We start from the raw sequence: 19,328 nt of genomic DNA, 5'->3' as shown, positions 1-19,328 counted from the left end.
CAGAAACCATTTTCATGGAAGGAAGCTCTGATGATGATGGGAACCAAGCTCCCCAAAAGTCATAGTAACTGATTTGACAGATTTTATTAGTAAACAACCTACTGTCCCCAGAGCATTGTGCTATGCATTTAGTATTTTAAATCAACATTGTAAACAAACTTTTATTTAACAATATTAGACTGAAATGCATTGCATTTTTTTTGTTTAAAGACAGAAGTTGTTCAGGAAGTATCAAAATTAAGTCAATAGTCCATCTAATATTTTCAAAGTAAAACTGTAATTTATTTTAGAAATGAGCCCATTTAAATGAACTCAAATTATTTTCTAATTATGCCTAAATAGACATTTGATTCTGTTGAACAGGACTAGATACTGAAGTGCAGCAAGTTACCTGGCGAGACCGAATTTCTGCTTGTGCCAGCGTGTTAATGGAGGGGATGTTGCTGCCATCAAATGTGCTTCTTCTGGTGCTTATTCTATCACGTTCGTTTTGCACAGCTAGGGGAGAAAAATCACAGTATTCACTGGTCAGTTCTTTTCGATATATGTCAGGAAAACAGTTCAAAGTTTAAAAGTAATAGTATAAAAAATAAGAAGGGGCTAAGGGGCAGAGGGGAAAGTATGGTACAACTGAAGATATTTATCATTTTGTACCACTTTCAAAAAGTAGAAGGCCAGTCCTGTCATTAGAATTCATGAAATATTGCCTTTTGAAGCTTCATGATCATATGCGTGTCAGAAAGTGTTGGGTCAGTCAGTTCAACCATGCTGTATCTGTAATAGGACGGCCTTCCATTCTCTCCAAGTTAATAAAACTGTAAGATAAGTAGAGGAAGAGAATTGCCCCTACGATTGACCAACTCAAAGATTATATTCACTGTCAGAAGATATGAGTCATAGATTTTGAAATGTTCATATTTTTTTTTCTAAAATAGTAACAGAAATGGAAAGTAAATTTATTTAGTTAAGGTGGTTTTAAGTTTGCAATCTTATGATCTCTCATGAAACAATGTCCTTGGGACAGTTTACAAACATTATTAATAAAGCAAAAGTTACAGTAAGGGGTGTTTTTTGAGGAGACTGAGATTTGAACATCAGCATTTTGGAAAGGTGGAGACATCTTCAGTATTATATAAAAAGCTTCTTAGAGGGAGCCAGATCTACTTGTTGCAGAAAAGAAAGGAAAAGCAATGTGTGTTGAATTCCTTATTGAAATTCCTTATTGAAAACTACATTTTAAATATAAGGAAGAGTGAGAGAGGGAGTATTACCTTGTATATATCAAAGTTAGATTTTGTTTATTTACTTATTTTTTAAAGATTTATTTTGAGAGAGAGAAAGAGAGAGAGAGAGAGAGAGAGAGAGAGAGAGAGCAACCACAGAAGCAGGAAAGGCAGAAGGAGAAAGAAAACATCTCAAGCAGACTGATGTGGGGCTGGATCCCACGACCTGGAGATAACGACCTAAGCCAAAACCAAGAGTTGGATGCTAAAGTGACTGAGTCTTCCAGATGCCTTTCCATGTTAAGTTTTAAAACTTCGGAGATTCTATATTCCGTTAACCAAAAAGGATGAAAACAAGGCCTGTACCCCTAAATTATTTATATCAATGCTCTATTCTATTCTGCTGGAGAGATAAGATGTAAAACTATTAGAAATTATGATGCAATTATTCTTTCTGTAAAGAGATTCACCAATTTCTAAGGATGCCAAAATCTACTATTTACCCAAAACTTAGTATCAACCATCAACCCATTAATCTGGGAGAGAAAATACTGGACTTTTGCCTTTAAGAGTGAGTAGTGTTTAAGTTGGAGTGTATCATTAATATTTTATCTTAAAATCATATTTACTGGTAGCTTACAGTTTTTTCCCCATAGAAATTGTCATTGATTTTCAGACTAAACTGACTCATATGGAAATGCATATGTAGAGATAAAAAATTAAAAAGTAAGCTATGCTTTTATGAATTTCATTTACATGATCAATCCTCAGAAATGCGGCAAGATATTGTGAACATTTGTAATCGTTTTACTGCTATCATTTTTGACATAAAACCATGTTTATATAGGTTTCTATCTGAATAACCTTGATATTATGCCATTACTGTAAATATGAGAAATATATCTACTTTGAAGCCCAAAAGTTTCTTCCTAATCTATTTAGAAAAAAACTAATGCATTATTCTATGAATGGTTGGAGACATAATTTAACTATTTTAAAGTAATTTTATTTCAAAACTTGTAAACTTTTTTTTTTAAGATTTTATTTATTTATTCATGAGAGACACAGAGAGAGAGAGAGTCAGAGGCACAGGCAGAGGGATAAGCAGGCTCCATGCAGGGAGCCCAATGCGGGACTGGATCCTGAGTCTCCAGGATCGTGCCCTGGGCTGAAGGCAGACGCTAACCCCTTGAGCCACCCGAGCTGCCCAAAACTTGTAAACTCTTAAAGGAAATAGAGGGTTGTGACTTCCTTATACTTTTGTAGGAGTAACGCTGGAATTCAAATAGAAATAGATGAAGTTGTTTGATGAAGTATGTAATTAATCTCATAAACTATGAAATAGGCCATTAGAAATAAGTCATTTTATAATAACAAAATGCCTCTCCTTTAATTTTGTAAACTTCCTTTTGCCTTCTCTTGGAGACGAGCAATCTGAATGAAACCAAAGGAATTTTTGTCTATTTAAAATATTGTGACAATGACAAAACTAGGTTCAAGGTAAGCTTGATATGTTTTACATTTCCATAGTATATTAACTTGATTTCATTTTTTTATGGTTTCTGAAATAGTCCTGAAAAATATTTCTTTGTATATAATAGGCATAAGCATGTGACAAAACTGATAAGCATATTATGTTGGCAGTGGCTGTCCTCTGCCAAATGTTAAAATGTGTTCAACAGATTTGTTTCCAAATTAACCATAGTAAAAATGTCAGATAATATAATAAGATTATTTACTATGTTCAAAATGAAATTAATGTACACTAAAATAGAATATCTAGTCCACTGTTTCTGTTTCTCCATAGACTATAAACTCCCTGAGAGGAAGGATTCTTTTTCAGTTATGTTCACTATTGAAGCCTTAGCATCTGGAACAGGTTTTAGAAGGAAGTGCTCAATAAGTATTTTTTAGATAAATCAATGAACAAAAAGCAAACATTCAATCAATATTTATGAGATGAATAAAGATATTCAATTGTTATTGTCAACAAAAGTGTGTTTAAAAATACATTTATAATTTCAACCTATTAATAGATTTTGCCTTTTGTCTTTTGAACTGGATATCAGGATATTATTTAGATAATGATTTTGTTTCCAGGTATATCACAGTAGTAGAGGTAATAGTGTCTGGAATCAGATAGTCATCAGAGACTGGTGTCAGTGTCCTTGGGTAAATTCTTAAATTCAGGGAATTAAAGATTCTTCACTGAGGAAAATCAGAACTCCTGTGAAAAGTTATGATTAAATGAAGATGTATGTGTATAACACTTTTCATCAATAATTATCATTATTATACTATATATTGTTACCTTCTTTTTTCATTCCTGCTCTAAAACACTTTCTTAATCGACAATATCTACATTGATTCCTTTTGTCCTTGTCAACAACGCATTGCCGACTGAACCTATAATATCAAACAAAGATATATTAGTTTGCAGAAAACTATTTATCAAAAACAGCAACAACAACAAACATGCACAAATAAACAGATAAACAGATCTTGCATAAAATAAGTAAGGTCAAATTTGGCCCAACAGGAAGAATGTGTAATAACAATTACCTGCAAATTTTCCAGTCTAATGATCAGCATATACATGGAAATACAAGCCTCACTTCTTTTTTCTTTTTTTTTTGCAAGATTTTATTTATTTACTTGAGATGGAGTACAAGCAAGGGGAGGGGCTGAGAGAGCGGGAGAAGCAGACTCTCTGCTGAGCACGGAGCCTGATGCAGGCCTTGATCCCAGGATCCTGGGATCATGATCTGAGTGGAAGGCAGATGCTTAATCAACTGAGCCACCCATGCACCGCCCCCCCCCCATTCTCATGTAGTCTTTATAAGAAAACAAACCTGAATGATATCTCACTTTCTGCCAGTATACATAGTATACATTATTACTTCTATCCTGAGTCACAAAAGCCAAACCTAGTTTAAAACTCTTTGGCATGTGAATTCTAATTGCTTATTACTAAATGATTTCAGTGTAATGGAGAATATATCAGAACTTCATTCCTCTGCACTTTTATGCTTTTCTCTTTTTAAATATTCTTCTATTAATTTTAAATGTTCCTCACATGCGATTGAAATCTACTCTGCCAAATTACATATTCAGAGTCAAGTGAGAACAGCATTTAGAGTATGGTCTCTGCACAATTGGTACTACCTCACACCCAATAAAATGACTATAATCAGAAATAAAAGGAAAAAAAAAACAGATACTAACAAGTGTCAATGAGGATGTGGAAAAATTGGAACCCTTATAAGTTGCTTTTTTGTAATATAAAATGATGCAGCTGCTTGCAAAGAAAGTTTGGCACTTTTTAAGAGAAGTTAGGCATTAGAGTTACCATATGACCCAGCAATTTCACTCCTAGGTATATACACAAAAGAAATGAAAACCTATGTTTCCATTGGAACTTGTACACAAATGTCCAAATCATCATTATTCATAACAGCCAAAATGCAGGGACAACCCAAATGCCCATCAGCTGTATAAAATGTGGTATACTTAGACAATGGATATTATTGCTGGGCAATGAACAAGAATGGAGGGAGTACTGATACATGCTACAAACATGGATGAACCTTGAGAACACTTCTAAGTGAAAGAAGTCAGACACAATAGGCTACGTTTTATATACAGGCATACCTGAGAAATTTTACCGTTTCGGTTTCAGACCACCACAATAAAGCAAGTATCATAATAAAGTGAGTCAACTGAAATTTCTTGCTTTCTCAGTGTATATTGTTATGTTTACACTATACTGTAATCTATAAACTGTGCAAGAGTATTGTCTAAAATAGCAGTGTTATACCTTAATCAAAAATACTTTATTACTAAAAACTGCTAACCACTATCTAAATTTTCAACGAGCCACAATCACTGATCACAGATCACCATAATCAACAGAGTAATAATGAAAATGTTTGAAATATTACAAGAATTATCCAAATATGACTCACAGACACAAAGTAAACCAATACTGTTGGGAAAATGGTGCCAACACTCCCTCAATGCAGGGTTGCCAGAAACCTTCCATTTGAAGAGGAAAAAAAAAAAAAGCAATGTCTGCAAAGTGCAATAAAGTGAGGTGTGCCTGTAATTTAATTTCTATCAAATGTCCAGAAGAGGCAAATCCATAGAAACAGAAAGTGGATTAGTCCTTGCCTGTCATTGGAAGGGAGGGAGTTAGGGGAAATGGAGAGGGACAGCTTAAGGGTAGGTCTCTACAGGGTGATGAAAATGTTCTAAGTTGATGGTGGTAATGGTTGCACAATTCTGCGAACATACTCAAAACTTGAATTTTACACAGAATAAAAAAGAGTACGGTCTATGGAATTAGATGTGAACTTAATTCCCAGGTCCACTAATTCACTCTTGATGGAACTTGGGATGGTATTTAACAATCTCAAATTAATTTACGGTTGTCAAATTGGAAGGATTTTTTTCCTTTTTTTTAGACTAAAGTTGTGTGAATGTACTTTTGTGGTTTTGGGGCAAATATTATTCAATCATATGGTAAAATAATAACATTTCTTCAAAACTGTGTCATAAAATTACCCACATCTACATGTATTGCTATAATACTGATTATTTGTGGCTAATTATTAATGATGAGAATAAAAGAACATTTCTAGTGATCTATAAAAGAAGATATTTCTTCTAAAAATGATGGGTAGCCATTTCAAATGGAGCAAATATAAAGCCTCCTATAAAGGAACTGAGTGGGAAGAGAGATATATCTTCAGTATGAGGAGAAAAAAAAAAAAAAGAATTGTTCACTTGGGAACTCATGGCTGAGGAGACTTCGGGAGAGGGAACTAGATTACCAATATATACCAGATGGAAACACACTCAACTAACATTGATGCAAGAACTAAATAAACATGTTAAGCACCTTCTGTTACAAGATCCTGGGGTAGGGATTGAACAAAGGAATATGACTTGTCTCTTCCATTCAGGGAAGCAACAATCTAATAGTGTATACATACAAGTTTGCAAATAGTCATAATAAAGGAAACGTGATTTAAGAAGTATTGAATCAGCAATTTAAAGTGCTTTGGGAAGGAAAGCCCAACTTTTGTGTGACGGAAGTTAGGGTGGAAATGAAATTTGTACATCTGAGGAAATGGATCAATTTGAGACCAGCAAAATCTGAGCTTAAAAGACCTTGATGCTCCTACACTTTCATCATTATAATAACTATTTTCCAAATGGAAAATCATAGCATTTGCTTAATACCAAAATATGTAAAGAAGGCTAAGTTGGCAGCAATACTCATGATGGGAAGGTGTGAGGAGTTAAACTGTCCATGTGGTGGGAGTATTTTTTAAATTCCAAGAGTTGCTATGGGAATCTCCTTTCTCATTTTTCCCATACAAGATGGGAAGAAATCTTGGTGCTGTTATTTTCTGATTCTTAAAAGTATTTGTTGGATTAGTTGTTTGGATCACACCATTTTTTCATATATATGTATTTCATCTTCAATAGAACACATGACTCAAAATATATTGTTTACATGTTATTTTGTATTTATTTTTATTCTTAATTTTTAAAAAGCACTGAATATTTAATGTAATTATAGAAATTAGAGAAAATGCTTTTAATGAGGCAAATCTGGGATGCTTGGGTGTCTCATCGGTTGAGCATCTGCCTTTAGCTCAGGGCATGATCCTATAGTCCCAGGATTGAGTCCCACATCTCGGACTCCCTGCATGGAGCCTCCTTCTCCCTCTGCCTGTGTCTCTCATGAATGAATAAATAAAATCTTAAAAAAAATAATGAGGCAAATTTACTTGGTTTATATTTTGTCTCTAGAGCTTTGATGTACATAAAAGCAAGAATTATCTAAATATATTTTTGTTTGTTTATCAAGAAGGTTTTAAAGTAGATAACTAACATTTTTTTAAAAACCAACTTTAAGCTCTCCTGGAAAAAATTACTAGAGAACACTAGTTAGATATTTGGAGAGTTATATATTAACTTTTCCCAGATTCCTAGAAACAAAATGGCAACAGATTGCGAGAGAGGGAGCTTCTTTCCAAATGTCTAGCTTGTTCATAAAACAACACAGCAACATGCTTTTCATCAACTGAGCATTGATATTTTTCTGTTAGCTTCAGTCATTTTTTTAATAGTCCATATTTCACATAGATGTAATCTGCATTCCAGAACTGTCGCTCTGAATACTTGAGGTGGAATATTTAATCCTAACTTACACTATGATGTTGACTAGATACTATTTTTTTAAAAGCCTAGTAGAAACATGTGACATATACAGTATAGTTAAATACATTTTAGACAAAACATTAAATTCAATGGCAAAATTGTGGCATGAGAAATACATTTAAAATTTTAGGACTGAAAATTTAATTTCATTCATTTACATTGACAAGCTACCAGAAATCATCCCCACTTTTATAATCTTGTTCAAAAGACTTAGGATGTAGAGATGTCGAAAAGAAAATCAATGTGCAGGAAAACACACAGATTTAAATATGTCCATTGGTCCGTGAATATGTGGTTAAACAATAAAAGAACACAAGAAAAGACAAACACCAAATTTCAGACAGTAGTTATCCCTGGGAAAGAAGAGAGAAAGTGATACAAGAGGTGTGTTCACTAGAGGCTTTGATTATATTGGCCTAGGTTGGGTGATAAGTATGTGGATTTTTTAAATACATTTTTAAGTCTAAAATATTTCATAAAAAATGAACCACTTGTGGGAATATAACCTGCACTGGCATCCACATATCCTTTTAACACAGCTTATGGATTTTGTCTTAGAATTACAGAAACATGAAAGCTCTGATTTTTATTTATTTGCTTATTTATTTAAGAGAGAGCGAGATTTTTATTTATTTATTTATTTAAGAGAGAGCGAGATTTTTATTTATTTATTTATTTAAGAGAGAGCGAGATAGTGAGTGGGAGGAGGAGCAGAGGACAAGCACTCTGTGCTGAGTGGGGAGCCTGATGTGGGGCTTGATCTCATGACCTGAGCCACAATCAAGAGTTGGGCACTTAACCAACTGAGGCACCCAGGTGCCCCAAAAGCTCTGATTTTATTCCCTTACTTCTTGCACACCATTTTGAAATGCCTCTCAAAGTAACTTTCTCAAAAGGAGCATCTCAAATACCTGCAGGAATATACGTGACTCTTGCGTATGCTGCGTCTGAAGAATCCCTTGCACCCATCACAGCTTGATGCTCCATAATGCTTTCCTGTGGCTCTGTCCCCACATATAGCACATAGACAGTTGACACCATTGTCTGTGGCATTCATACTTGTTGTCTCTGGAGCAGAGCTATCTGTTAAAGAAAAAGCAGAGTAGGCTTCAAGTTAATACAGAGTATTTCTGATTTATATTACCCTACTAATGGATTCACAGGCTCAAAGCAGTCCATTCCTTAACCTCTTGGAGCATACCTGTGCTCTCCCTTGAACCATTGGCCACTTCTGCCCCTCCCATTCCAGTCTTCCCTCTCTTATTTCTGAAACTCAAACTTTGGGACACCATAGGTCTCAGTCCCTCCAAATATACTCTTTCCCAAGGAAAGCTCTTCTAATCCCATGATGTTAAATACAAATGTATGAGAGAAAATCCACAGATTTTATCTCTAGCTCTGATGTCTTCCACGGGTATCAGTCTGAAATGCCCGAATACCTATTTAACAACTTCACCTTAAGGTTTAATAAGAATTGCAAATTAATGTTTCAAAAACCAGAACTCTTCTATTTTTCCCCTTGAACTTGTTCTTCCTTCAGTCTTCTCCATGTCACTCAGTGGTACCATCCAGTACCTAGGACCAATACCCTGGTGGTCTTCATTGGATTTTCTCCTTCATTATTCATATCCAATCTAATACTAAGTCTATATTTGAAAGGCATATCGAATCCATATTTTCTTCCCTTTTACCATAGCCACCCTTATCCAATCAACTATAATCTTTCCCCTAAATTACTGCAATAGCCTCTTATCTAATTTTTCTGTTTCCACCCTTGCTCCCCGACTGTTTATTACCCCAAAGTGCTCTTGGAATAAGAAAGTCACATCATATTAGCCTTCTGTACCTAACCCTCAGAAACAGAATAAAGCCTATACATCTTAGGGCTGCTATAAAGCCTTGTGTGTTAAAGCCCCCTCCAACCTCTCCAATCCCATTACTTGGTACTACTTTCCATTGGCTCACTGCTCAACAGTGTTGCCATTTTAACCCCCTTGGAGTCTGCTCCCATCTCAGGAACTTGCTGTTCCTTCTGCCGGAAGGATAGTTCTTCCCCAACAAAGCCTTTGAGCTGGCTACTTGATTTCTGCTCCAATCTCACACTTTCTGTGAAATATTCTCTGAACACACATCTAAGAGTCATTGTTCATCTGCCTTTCAAGTAGAATCTAGAACCCTGATTATTTTTTAAATAACTATTTCATTTTTAAAAATTATATTATGTATTGGTATGTTCTTTCATCATCCCGCTTTACTTATAGAATATAAACTTCATGATGTTAGAGAACTCAGATTTGTCGTATGCACCCCTGTCTTCCAGCTCTCAGAACTGTGTCTGGCATAAAGTACGTGTCTAATCCATAGTTTTGAAGGAAGAGACTTTAAGAAATCCACATAAATATTTTAATTTAAATATTTCTTAAATGGATTAACATTATTGATTATACCTTTAAAATCTGTATGTACTCAAAAGACAATGAATATTTTAAGGTAATTTACTAAAAATTATAAAATTGGGGCAGCCTGGGTGGCTCGGCGGTTTAGCGCCGCCTTCAGCCCAGGGTGTGATCCTGGAGACATGGGATCGAGTCCCATGTCAGGCTCCCTGCATGGAGCCTGCTTCTCCCTCTGTCTGTGTCTCTGCCTCTCTGTCTCTCTCTTTCTCTGTGTCTCTCATGAATAAACAAATAAAATCTTTTTAAAAATTTATAAAATTGTAAGATAATATAGGCATAATAACAATTTGCCATATATTGAATATAACAGAAGATAAAATAAAGGCTGTCATGCACCAATTATATTCTGTGAAAACACACATATTCTACTTACTAAAACTTCTGAATAGACAGACATTAACCATATAGAATTTGGTCAAGTTGAGAAAAACCTTAATGTGAATATGTTTAAGGGTTTATCATGTGATGTTACAGAGTTTAAAGCTAGGAATTCTTCTTTTTGGTAACATACACAAAATAGATATTAGAAATATGACAGAAGTGTTAGGATTGATTGTATTCTAGGAGATTATGGAAATATGAAAAATTCAACTCTTGCTTTCTGTTTAATGCCATACTTACATATTGTTAATATTATTACAAAACAAACAAGTGAGACAACACAAAATTCAGTTATGGTAAATACTTATGCTAAATCTGTCCTTATTTAGTAATATAGAGTCTTTTTAAAAAAATCATGATCCTCTTGAGACAAATAGTATTAAATATCTCTAGTCAAATCTAAACATAAGGAATAAAAAACTGACTTCCTAAGATTTGAACTACAGGTTTCTTTTAATTCTCTTTGTGCTAAAATTTCAGAATTCATCTTCTGATGATTAAAAAGAATATTTGCACTAATAAGCTATTGTTTACTATAAATATAATGAGAACAGCAGTTGTAAAATAGAGGAGCACAGCAGAACATTCCCATATCCTGAGTACAAGATACATTCTCAGTCCTGAACTACACACACACACACACACACAGGTTTTTCAAAGTATACATAATTAGTAGATTTCAGGTGTTCTAACAATTATAAGTAATCTTGGACAAGATTTTACTTTGGGAAAAATTTAAATACAAAGTCAACAGTAAACTGTATTATATAAAGACATGAACTCTAAACAACTCATGCCTTATTTAAAGTTAAAAAGTTACAGTAGATAAATGCCAAGAGCTTCGTGAGGCTAAACATTAGCTTGTCAAGTAGTAAGGTTATAATATAAGCCTTTAATTCCTTTCATATTGTGTTTGGTGCAGAAACTTGATAGGGATTTTAGATGCAGTTTCTCATCAGTGGCCATGGAGAACTGAAATGACAGGAGGAGGCGACCAGTAAGTGCCTCCAGCGTTCCATATGTCATTTTAAATACTGCATAGAAAATGTACTTCACAGCCAGTCTGCCAATATTACTTACTACTGTGATTTACAGTAAATAAAGTAACTGCTGAAACTGTTCTTTTTACCTTAACTGGCCCATGATGGAATGCTGAGGTCACGTTATTATGCATAACTAGACTTTTAAAGAGTCTCAACACAAACCAGCCATAACATTACTAACTTAAATTTTGTGATGAAATGCACAGGCTCAGATATGTGGTCTTAAGAAGCAAGAAAACACAGAGCTGCCAGCTGGGACACTCAGCATTGCCCCTCCCATTATACCCACTTTCCTTTATATCTGCAAGCAGATGAGAACTCACCATTTGAATTATATAGAATCTGCATAGTTTCAAACTCCAACGTTGTGTAAGTTGGATCCAAAACCTCGCTGTAATTTGCCATCTCCATGTCCAGTATCGGTTCCGATACCCTCATCATTGATTTAGAGACACACATACAAGTGGCACCGCAGGCCAGTGCGTGTGATGGCTGTTGGGCTTCCGATCTGTGAGTGGTAATCCAAAGTTAACTGTAACTGTTAGCAGTGGGTTATGTGCTGCAGTGGGAGGAGCTGTAAAACTGTAAACTCCTCCACGGGCGATATTCTGCTCATTTCTTTCTCTTTTATGGCATGCGAAAGCAATTCCTTGTGATAATCTTGGAATGCTTCATGGAATCACCTTATCTGAAGTGCTTAGTGGACTAACATGATTTCCTAAATTGATTTCCAGTAGACAATAAATGATGTCATTAAGTAGTTAAAAATAGAAGAGAGAATCTCTTGGGTTTCAAGCATTTATAGCATGATTTATCCTATGTAAGAGGACGAAAGCACCTACCACATGTTCTAAAAGATGGGCTTTTACTGTTAGAAATTTGATGTTAAGATGGTAAGTGGACACTTGACATAGGCACTTAACAATTTCAATTTTTCTTACTGTACAATCAAGCTAACTTTGTTTATTTTGGGGTAAAACATTTATGATTTGAAATGACGGGGATTTAGGATATATTCCAGTAGTAGCCTGGACATAACCTTAATATGACTTAACATATTCTCCTTCACTATCTACTTACATTCGAATCTGTCTCCCTTGAATGTTTGGAAACTTCCCAAGGACAGTACCACTACAGTTGCTAGTACATTGTAGCCACTCTAATAAACAAGAACCATGTGAGTAAGGTTCCGTTTCTTTTGGCTTCTAATGGCTATTAAATTCTAGGCCCTAAACTGAAATAAAATTATCCCTAACGTGTGGATCTATATACATTCCCATCATCAACCTAATATCTAGCATCCATATAGCACATATAGCTTTTACATGCACATGTGATAGGGGACATTTAGAATTTGGGGGAACATTTAGAAGAGAGTATTCAATGGTTTTATTTTACTTCTGAGAATATGTTTATTGATTTTATATTCCAAGAAAGAATTCTAGCCACATTTATATAATATAAAGTCAGAATCTCATTTCCTACATTTGTTAAAAACTATGGCATAGTAATATTTCTAATTCAATTTCTTAATACCATTAATTTTGTGAATATTATATCTTAGAAATACTTATATTTTTCATCTGGGAAGCCCGGTCTCTTAAAATAAACTCAAAACCACGTGAAGAATTTGTGAAGAAAACAGTGGAGTCATTTTAGCATCCAGATTCACTCAATCAAACAGTGATCACTGGAATAGTCCGCTTGTCTTCATATCTTGTAGCACTCCTAATTGTGAAGGTACTATCTGAAGGATCTATTTGAGGGACTGATTCTCTCTAGTGAAGGCCAACTGTACTTAATCGGTTTTTGGAGACATGGACAGTATCCCATGGTTTTCATTTGCATGAATTAGTTCTCACTTGTGGTGAAATAACACGGACATGTTTCCTTGTGAACCAAAGCAGTGAACTGTGCATAGCCCACAGTCTTTCTCGTCTGTGTAGTGACTAAACAAGGTGAGGAATATCACCCATAAAAGTGTTCCAACAGAAGGAGAAGAAGAAAAAGGTAGACAGTCATTAATTTGTAGGACTCAAAACACTAAGAGAAGTGTGGGTATAGCTCAAGAGAACAACACTATCGTTCTACTTCATCCCGTGCCCACGAGTGGCATCACTATTGAATCAGGGCATTTTCATTGAGTGGAGAAGGGGCTACAGATTTATCTCAGAACAGATCCTCAAGTAGTCATTAGCAATTAATCAGAGCTGGCTTTCAAGATAAAACCTGTTTCCCATCCACGCTATTGTAAATTATTTTCTCCATTTTATAGAGTCAAAAACTTGAGAATTTCCAGAAGATATAGCAGATCCAAATAGCAGGCATATCTCCTCAAGTGGGCAGTTTGTCTTCCTAATGATATTCAGATGTGGAAACACCCACAGCATCCAGTCAGCCTCAGTCTAGCAAAGGGAAATTTCTCTTTAGGTTTTAGAGTCTCAAGAAATTACAAAGTACAGTAGAAGTCTTCTTTTCTTAAATGCTGGGATTGGTAGTTTACTGAACTGGTTAAGCAAATAAAATAAAATTGCGAAAATGGTGTATCCATACTTAATAGAGTATTTGACTTAAATTTGTAAATTGCTACTGTTTTGTTGGATAACCAAGACTTTTTGTTCAAATAAGTATTCACTGCTTGTGATTCTTTATTACATTTTTGTTTGTATAAATCTCACACACTGCCTTTGATGTCTAGTTTCCTTTTTTTAAAAATGGAGGAAAAAAGTCAAAACTAGCAGTAAAACCTAAATGCAGAAGCCTTCTAGAATTTTATATGTTTTCAAAACATTTTATACATTTTAATCAACTTGCTTTTAGCCACTTCCAAAGTATTCCCCTAGGTTTTTATTGGGGAAAAAAAATCTCTTTTAACATTCATGTTTTAGCAAATTATGCAATGTTTAACTAAATCATGATGAAATAACAAGAACAGATGACATAACCATGCTACATAATGAATACAATTGATGACTATATATAGTTGGTCAGATGATGGTCAGGGTACATTGCAACACTATTCAGAATAGCCAAGTTGGAAATAATATAAATGTCCATAAATGGAAGGAAAAGAGTATGCTATACAATGAAATACTATTCAGCCTTAAAAAGGAATAAACTATTGATACATACTACACCATGGATAAGCTTTAAAAATGTTATGCTCGGGCAGCCCCAGTGGCTCAGTGGTTTAGCACCGCCTTCCGCCCAGGGCGTGATCCTGGAGACCAGGGATCGAGTCCCACGTCGGGCTCCCTGCATGGAGCCTGCTTCTCCCTCTGCCTCTCTCTCTCACTCTCCCTCTCTCTGTCTCTAATAAATTAATAAAACCTTTAAAAAAAGCCATTATGCTCAATAAAATAAGCCAGTCACAGAAAAAGATACTACATAATTACACCAAAACGAGAAATCTATAGTCAAACTCATAGATCCAAAGAGAAGAATGGGGGGGGGGGGTGGCTAATAAAAAAGTATAAAATTTCAGTTAAGGAAGATGAATAAGCTATAAACAATCACTGTACAACACTGTAACTGTCAATAATATGGTACTGTACACTTAAAGTTTTGTTAAAAGAGTAGGACTCATGTTACTGTTCTTACTAAAATAAAATAAACTAGTTTATGAAGAAAATCTAAACTATATCATGGGAAAATGATCAACCTTATCAGTAATCAGAAAAAATGTAAAATAAAACAATGAAGGCTGTTAAACAAAAAAAAAAAGATTCCTACTACTTAAGGAAGTTAGCCTACCCTGGAAACGAATTAGTACATTCCACAAAAGGAAGTTGAAAACTGAGTTAACCCAGGAAGTTGGCTAAAGGGAGATTAGAGTTTTTCTCATATTGATTTTAACATGAGATAACTTGTTAGTAGTTGATTTCCTTATGACCAATCCCTTCTCTCTACTTCTAAAGTTAATTGGGCTAAATTCAGAATATTTCTATTTGCTTAAAAAAAGAGTAGGGGAAGGACAATGAGATGGATGAGGAAGCAAAGAAAAAAGGAAAAGAAGAAAATGTCAGAGAAGCAATTTTAGTCATGGTTACTTTTAGATTTCTAGTTATGCCTCATATCAAAGCGAATATCACATTCTTTAGTATTTTTTGTGTTTTCCATACAATAGTGATTGTGGAATTTTCATAATTTAGTGGAAGTGATTTTTGGAAACATTGTCCATGGCATAATTGTACAAAATAAAAATTATATAATTTAAATATATAAACCTTAATTACACAAAGTTATGGTATTTGCATATTTTCACATTGAAGTTCAGTTATTTTCAGGAAAAAGACAGATGGATAACATACAGGGAGTTTTTCATTATTGCTTTACCAAGTACTTCTTATAGGTAACATTCATTAAGGCTACATTAGATTAAAAGCTTAAGTAGTTATTAAAAGAACTATATTAATTTTATGCCTAGGTGATATAGAAACAATTATCCTTAAGTAAATGAGACTTACTAAACCCGACGTTCATCATTAATTTATGAGTACTTTTAAGCTTACTATGAAAGGTTTAATTGGGAAAAACATCAAAAATTCATGCTAATTCCTACAAGTAATTTATAATAAGTAGCATACATTTTCTAAAGTAGAAATATATTAAGTTAATCTAGGTCCAAAAATATAAATGTATATGATAAACTATGACCTACTGAAAATCTCTCTTAACAGAGGTCACTTTGTAGTATATGTTCGGTAAGCTGGGCAAAATGTTGCTGTTCTTCAGGGTGCTATCATGGTTTGTAGACAAAGATGTACCCTCTTAGCCTGGTCAGGGCGAATACCCCATAGAGAAAGACACGGACTTGTAGATAAAAGGTCTATTTAAAAAAGTGCAACTTATATTCTTGAAGAATGTTTCTCTCAGAGCAATGATTTTCTAAGCCAATATGTGAAATACGATATTTAAATTTCTTTAAAGATGAAAACTACATGGTGTTTAAAGAAGACAATAACTCACTTCACTATTGACTATTCAGGATAATAGCAGAAGCATTTCTATCTTATCTGTAAGACTATTAAGTCTGTTAAATTGTTCTATATTCCATATTTGATTTAATCATTCCTTCATAGAATGAGTTAAAGTAGAAAACAGGTAATAAAAATCAAGGTTATTTTCATAAAATAATTTTCGTGAAAATGATCTTGACTTTTCTTAGCCTGTTTTCTAAATTATGTAAAATAATTTTCATGAAAATAATTTGGAATGTTAATATCAATATTAAAACATTACACTTTAAAGTTAGAGTTAGTAAACTTTGTTCTGTAAGCTGATTTCTTTGAGGTTACTTTTTGTTAGCCAAAATATTATATTAACACCAAAAGAACATTAGTAGTTTCTCTTCTTTCTGTATTTCACCTTTTCAAGTATGACGATTACATAAATGTGATCTCTAAAGGTTAGATGAAGAAGAATAACTATCCACATCAGCTCAGTGTGGTTTTCAATGTAAGGAAACCATTAAGTAGAGAAACTGCCCAGTAAAGTGATGTATTAATCTAAAGCAAAGCCACCTTCCACTTCTCAAAAATGACTTAACTAAAAAAAAAAAAAAAATCATTATTTTCCTTGCTGTCACTGTCTTAACCTAACCATCAGTCATCTTTTGAAACAGAAATTTTGTCTCTTCTCTACTTTAATAGGGAAAACAAGCATATTAAAAAATTTAAAGAAACAAAACAGACATTTTAATCTTCAGAGCAAGTTGTGATTACCAACATGCAAAGAAAGAAATTTGGAACTGACTGTAATGATGAGATTCTATTTTCAAAGAGCTTCATAAATCCTTTCTTAAAGTCCAGATTATATAGCATTTTTATATAAACCAAAACAATTTCCCTTGTCTTTTTTTTCTTTTTACATCTGACAATCAAGCAATAATCAGCAGAACCACATAACTCGCTTAATCAAAGTCATTCCCAATGTTAAAAATGATCTACTACGATTATTTTGAAACACACTTCTAACCTAAAATTGCTGAAAACTTTTAGTATTTAAACTGAACTTATGGAGATTTTGTTTACATATTTTTATAATTCTCTTTATAAATAATTATAATTATCCATGGCTCATTGTTCAATTTATATTGCTTTTTAAATCATGACCATAGTCCAAGGAAGTAATTGTAAATTGTTATTTTAGATTCATCTTTTATCTGATCAATGCAAATAATTCCCATCACTACTAAAAGAATGCCATTTTCTAGTAAAATCTAAGTACACTGGACAAAGATGCACCCTATGAAACAGCTGAATTAGTTTAAAAATATGTTACTATTCTTTATAATATTCATGATTTACTTCAACTATTCATATTTTTCCGATTTTCTCATTAAAACATCTGATTATTATTTAAAAGTAGTTATAGAAATAAATAAGATAAAGTTTTGACTTTAGTCAAAACTAAAAAAGAGTGGAGACTTTATTAGCATGAAATCAGTTACTGTTAGGCTAGACCAAGAGGGACTGTACAGCCAAGTTGTAAATGTAACCAAGAAAACATTCTGAGAAACAGCGAAATGGTGATAGGAGAAATCTGCATATATTAAACCTACTTTCAAGGTCAGTTGCCTTGTGATTCAAAACAGACTCTCCTTTTCAGAAGATAAGGAGCTGATTAGTACTAAATTATTAACTGGAATATAGATTATACTGTACGGAAAATAAAAAAATCTGGATATAAGGGACGTTAGGATTCGACAGCTACTTATTTCTGCATCGCCTTTTTACAATGGCTATTACCATTGTTGCTACTGTCAACTCAGCAAAGTTAGTCAGAATATTCAAGATTGTGGTGGCATTCTGATATCAAAGTTGCTGCATTATGCAAAATGAAGGGAAGGAAGTTATCAGTGTTGGCCAGTACCTATTTCAAATATGTTCTGAAGAAGTATAATGTTTAATAAAAATAGCAGCAGTTTTACTAGCTGGGTGCAAAGTTAAGATTTGAATATTTTGAACAAACATATTGTGGCCATAAAATTTAGATAGGAACCGTATCTATCCATCCATCTAGCCATCCATCCATCCATCCATCCACCCAGCCTACTTACATAAATACATACATGAGAGTTATTGTTTCTTCATTTAAAAAAAAGTAGTAACAGACCATACACACAGTCAGAGTAAAGAACTGCTCAACATTCCTCTTTAATGTTTTTTTTATATAATAGGAAGAACAACATATTACTGTGATACTTGATTTATATAAAACTAAATAATATTTACCACTCTGTTTAATAAAGGTAAGTATGTGATTGACTCAACTGAAATATTACATTAATTCCACCTCCTTTTAGATACATTTATTTTTGAAAAAAGCAACTGGGTTTTTGAAAATACCATAATGAAGTGTTTCTTTTGGGATAAAAATACAGGACAAAATGAAAATGATATTAATAGCAAGCAAATATTAATGTAATTTGAACTATACATCATAGTAAGCTTGTGGCCTTTGGCAAAGTGTTGAATTTCAAAATTAAAGTAACGCAGGCTATTATCACTCTCAAATAAGTAATTTGTAATTGTTTAATGTTTAACTTGTACATTAGGTCAGTGATTCACAAATTCTGCTATGCATTAGAATCATCTGGAAAAGTTTTGAAGACCTCAAGGCCCAAGTTACATCATATATTAATTAAATTAGAATGTAGGGTGGAGTCAGGTATCGGAGTTTTAAAAAATCTGTAGGTGATTCCAATGTGCAAGAAAGTCTAGAAACCACTGCTTTAAGCTGTAAGTTCCTGAAGGCAAAGACTTTATATTCTTTACTTATTATTATATCTCCAGGCCCAGAATAGTGTCTGCCATATGGTCAACACTCCCCAAATAATTATTGAAAGTATGAATAAAATACATATGCAAATAATTAACTTTGACACAGCAGAGCATTTATATGGAGTACATAAGTATATTTTGTATGCCAAGCACTTTTCGAGTCATTATGTATTTTTACGTGAACAATGAGAAAATTTCTGCCCTCATGAA

General features: G+C 33.7%; 1 protein-coding gene across 4 annotated transcripts in view; it reads right to left on the bottom strand.

Moving 5' to 3' along the window:
• The window catches only part of HNF4G (hepatocyte nuclear factor 4 gamma), a 121,251-nt gene that overhangs the window by 14,467 nt on the left and 87,456 nt on the right, over window positions 1-19,328 (bottom strand). For 3 of the 4 annotated variants that reach the window (XM_035708391.2, XM_035708394.2, XM_035708395.2), the window contains exons 4-7: window positions 11,658-11,842; window positions 8,366-8,537; window positions 3,535-3,629; window positions 392-498 (exon numbers count right to left, since the gene is read on the bottom strand). In XM_035708391.2, the coding sequence (XP_035564284.1) occupies window positions 392-498; window positions 3,535-3,629; window positions 8,366-8,537; window positions 11,658-11,793 (510 nt within the window). In that variant the 5' untranslated portion in view covers window positions 11,794-11,842. The remainder of the gene's footprint in view (window positions 1-391; window positions 499-3,534; window positions 3,630-8,365; window positions 8,538-11,657; window positions 11,843-19,328) is intronic. The other variant, XM_025478049.3, reaches the window with a different exon arrangement.

This window comes from Canis lupus, chromosome 29 (genome assembly GCF_003254725.2).
Source record: "Canis lupus dingo isolate Sandy chromosome 29, ASM325472v2, whole genome shotgun sequence".
Taxonomy (NCBI): domain Eukaryota; kingdom Metazoa; phylum Chordata; class Mammalia; order Carnivora; family Canidae; genus Canis; species Canis lupus.
This window is presented reverse-complemented; position numbering and strand designations above follow the sequence as displayed.